At 41.1% G+C, this 4,644-nt stretch overlaps 1 protein-coding gene across 1 annotated transcript; it reads left to right on the top strand.

The window, feature by feature from the left end:
* The first annotated feature begins 1,200 nt into the window (after positions 1–1,200).
* On the top strand, positions 1,201–2,460 carry CHST1 (carbohydrate sulfotransferase 1). The gene has a single exon (XM_032209791.1). It carries the CDS (start codon positions 1,201–1,203, stop codon positions 2,458–2,460), a length of 1,260 nt encoding a protein of 419 aa, XP_032065682.1.
* The last annotated feature ends 2,184 nt before the right edge of the window (positions 2,461–4,644 follow it).

Below are 4,644 nucleotides of genomic sequence, written 5' to 3'. Positions count from 1 at the left end.
GTCTTCATAATTAGGCACCACAAGGCTGACATTTTATCTGTTGGTATTTTTATGTTGATAATTTAGAAAATAAAAATACACTATTGGATTGATTTTACTCAATTACTTTTTCCTCTTCAATAATTTTCTGAATCATATGTAGAAAACAGTTGCCTTTGGCAATCGGTTAATCAATATGTGTGCGGAAGAGTCTCTTTCCCCCCTGCCCCTATTTGATTGGTGTATGTAGTCAGTTTGTTTAATAAGAAATGGGTATTCTGTGCAAGTAAATAAGCAGAATACCAGTGAGAACATACCCCTAGTGAAATGAAGAACCTGGTGAAACAACCTGTAAAAGGTCAGGAAGCAGATGAGATGACTGAGTTAATTTTTCAGTACTCACACTGCACATACCCGTGGTTGTGTTCCCCCTTGTGTAGGTGTGTGCTTAATCCATGAAACAGATGAAATCAGGATTGTGTTTAAAGGGAAAGGGAAGGCTAATTTGTTGTCATTCTTCTGCAGGCGATTAGGCTGTGGGATAGGAAATTATACTTCTCGGTATGCTTTATAGGTAAAGATTTGAATTTGGCATGCCGACCTCTGCATCCTTCTGGCAAGGTAGGCTGTACATTGCTTGTGAAAGCCATTTCCCCCTTCCATTAACCATCCCAGGTATTGCTTTTTTTTTAAAAGGAGAAAATGTGATTCTTTTGAATTTTACCTTTTGTGATTGAAGTTCATATTTTCAATTTGTGCCTGAATTATATACATTATTTCCAGCATTAACAAACCTGGGGTCATACATTACCTACACTCCTCAGCTATTAATGTAGGCTGCCACAGCTGATCAGACTGCAGGGGACTGCCTTTCATGGGCAATGAAAATGTACAATTTTCACCTTTTTTTTTTACTAGGAAAGAGAGGGAAGCTCTCAGGTGTTTTGTTTTTTTTCTTCTCAGCAGGGGCTGAAAATGTAGATGTGTACATAAACCATTGTACTTATGAAATCTCGAGATTACAGAACACAATGTTTACACATACATAGAGACACATACCTTTTGTAATGACTTTCCGAGATTCCTGAAAGGAGGCTATTGTACAGTGTGTGTGTTTGTGAGTTCTGTGGGAGTATAAATATTCACATTCAATCAGACTGACTCTATTGTGTTGCAGATACTAAAGTGAACTGTGACGAATCTCCATGAAGGTGACCAGCCATGCAATGTTCTTGGAAGGCTGTCCTCTTACTTGCTTTGGCCTCCATTGCTATCCAGTACACAGCCATTCGCACTTTCACAACTAAGTCCTTCCAAAGTTGCCCTGTACCCAATCCCATGAATTGTAGCCTGAATCAGGAGGCTGAATCTGCTGACAGACTGTGTGATGAAAGCCCAACTTTTTCTTACAACCTTTCTAAGAAGACTCATGTCCTGATCTTAGCCACCACCAGAAGTGGTTCTTCTTTTGTTGGTCAGCTCTTCAATCAGCACTTTGATGTTTTCTATTTATTTGAGCCCCTTTACCATGTCCAGTACACCTTGATTCCAAAGTTAACACAGATGAAGGGCTCCATGGACCGACGGATCATGTTGGGAGCTGGCAGAGATTTGCTGAGGAGTCTTTATGATTGCGATCTTTACTTTTTGGAAAATTACATCAAACCCCAGCCGGTGAATCACACCACAGACAGACTCTTCAGGAGAGGGGCCAGCAAAGCTCTGTGCTCTGCACCAGTGTGTGAGACATTGGCACCAATTGATACCACTCTGGAAGAAGGAGACTGCGTAAAAAAATGTGGCACTTTGAACTTGACTCTAGCTACCGAATCATGCAAAGATCATGGGCACGTTGCTATCAAAACAGTGCGAGTGCCAGAGGTCAATGACCTTCGGGCTTTGGTGGATGATCCAAGACTCAACCTGAAAATTATACAATTAGTGAGAGACCCCAGAGGCATCCTTGCTTCCAGGAGCGAAACATTTAGAGACACTTACAGACTTTGGCGAATCTGGGATGGCACAGGTAGGAAACCCTACAACTTGGATGTGACACAGCTCACCACTGTTTGTGAGGACTTTTTGAACTCCGTATCCACTGGCTTAAATAGACCTTCATGGCTGAAAGGCAAATACATGTTGGTGCGATATGAAGACCTAGCTAGGAATCCTCTGAAAAAGACTGAGGAAATATATGAATTCCTCGGTATTCCAATGGATAGCAATGTGGAACGATGGATACAGAATAATACAAGAGGAGACAGGTCTTCAGCTAAGCACAAATACGGGACTGTCCGAAATTCAGCAGCAACAGCAGAGAAGTGGCGGTTCCGCCTCTCCTATGAAATTGTAGCGTTCACACAGAATGCATGCCAGCAGGTATTAATACAACTGGGTTACAAACTGGTGTCCTCTGAGAAGGAACTAAAGAACCTCTCCATAAGTCTGGTGGAAGAAAGGGATTTCTTGCCCTTTTGGTAATGCAGATGTTAGGGCTCCTATTGTAAGTTTCAGATGAGCCATTTGTAACTGTTGCCTTACTTTCTCTCTTCCCGCCTACTCTCTAAAATGTTTGCACTAATTGTTGATGGGAGTTTCAAAAGAAAAGTTCCCCTTCTCAAACCATTGCATAGATGGATGACTATTGGGTTTCTTAAGAGCAAAAACTAAAATAAACAAACTGTGGACAGGTAGCAATGTTTACAAATCTCACACACTTAACAATGTATAAAAGGGAAAAAAAGAGTAACCCTTGGATTTCCACATTGATGGGAATCTGAAGGCTTATACTTTTGCACTTTTTACTTTTACAATGTAAGAATAATCATGTATATGTATGTATGTATGTATGTATGTGTATATGTATATGTATACATACATACATACATACATACATACATACATACACATGATTATGAGATGATTATAAATATATATATATGTCTAATTTATGAATAGTGTTGTTACCTCCCTCCCAACTCTTATGAGCAGGTTTTACTGTTAGCTGATGGTGGAATAGTCTCCTTGTTTTTAATCTTGTTTTGATATATATCTGAGTCATGTTATCAGGCTGGTTGCTGATCCACAGTTTGTTTAGTAACACTTGCAACATTTCTTTGTGCCAAAAAGAAAGAAAGAAAGAAAGAAAGAAAGAAAGCAAGAAAGAAAGAAAGAAAGAAAGAAAGAAAGAAAGAAAGAAAGAAAGAAAGAAAGAAAGAAGTCGAGATTTGCTAAAGGGGAACAACAATACTTTTATCTTTGTGTTTTCTTCAAATAAATAAAGAATTCAATAAAATCAATTATTCCTGGAGGGTAAAAGTCACCAAGCCAGCCTCAATGAATCTTGAGACGGTTGAACTCTGTTCAGGACAGCTGTGTAATGGTGAGGGAGAAGGAGAAGGAGAAGGAGGTAGCAACTGCATTTTTAGAGTCAAGGATGGTCAGTGGGAAGAATGATAATAAAACAAGTTGACAATCTGATTTAAGTGACAGAGTGCAGGAGTGATGCAATCCTATGATCTGTATAGCTTTTAAACACTTGCCCTTTTCATTTGTAGTCAATTTCAGCAGCTTGCCTGAGAATCCACAGATAGGTGGGAGGGGGAACCTGTTTGATGTCCATTACATAAATTGGATTTTTAAGACAACATCATGGAACATGTGATACCATCTTAGCTTGTACTAGACTCCTATGATTGATAAACTTGGTGTAACAAAAATAGAACTCAGGAGTTTCAACCTAAAGAAATCTTGCCTGTCTACCTGCTAGAATCATCATACAGGGAAGGTAGCTTACTGGGACAGCTGGAAATCTTGATTCAAATGGCAAAGTTAAAGGAGATGGAAATGGTCAGTACTGCCACCCCAAATAAAAAAGAACTACTGGAGTTAGCAGTAGGTCCCTTCCCTCACTTTCAGCATCTTATTTTTTAAGACCATTTTCGATGCTACTTGTTTCCCTGAAAACAAGCCACACCCCCAAAATAAGCCCTAGCATGTGCACCTAATATAAGCCCTACTCCCAAAATAAGCCCTATTTAAGAGCTTGCACAGTTGCCCACCTGTCCATTTTGTCTGGTTGTTCACAGTGTCGGCTGCGAGGCAGGGTGATGGTGGAGCTGCCCCATGTGCCGGCTTACCTCAGGGCCCCCACAGCCAGGCCATCCACACCTGACATCTGCCTCACAATGGCGGCAACAACAGCCATGTGCAGCAGGAGCCCACATGGCCGCCAGTCTACTTCTGCTTGCTCATGTCACAGCCAAGCAAGAGGCTGAGCAGTGTGATGGTGCTGCAGCCATGAGGTGAGGCATGTGGGGCATGGGTAGCTGGCTGCAGGGGCCCTGAGGTAAGTCAGTGGGAGGCACATGGGGTAACTCCACCCCACATGCTTTGTGGTGGCAGTGGTGTACTGCGCTACATCCTGCCCTGCCGTGAGCAAGCAGGAGAAGTGGACCTCCCATACATGGAAAAAAATAAGACACCCCCTGAAAATAACAATGCTTATTTTGGGGCCTAAAGGAAAATAAGACCGGATCTTATTTTCAGGGAAACATGGGAAGTCTTTACTATTCGGCATATAAGCTCATTAAATTATGAATTACGAATTATATTCAACTTCCTTTTCCTAATCTAAACATGCTTCGCTTTCAAGTTAAGTGATTA

This window comes from Thamnophis elegans, chromosome 1 (genome assembly GCF_009769535.1).
Source record: "Thamnophis elegans isolate rThaEle1 chromosome 1, rThaEle1.pri, whole genome shotgun sequence".
NCBI lineage: Eukaryota > Metazoa > Chordata > Lepidosauria > Squamata > Colubridae > Thamnophis > Thamnophis elegans.
The sequence above is the reverse complement of the archived record's forward strand: the minus strand, read 5'-3'. Positions and strand labels throughout refer to the sequence as shown.

Coding starts and splice junctions, on each gene's coding strand:
- CHST1 (XM_032209791.1), top strand. CDS start 1,201: ATGCAATGTTCTTGGAAGGCTGTCCTCTTACTTGCTTTGGCCTCCATT.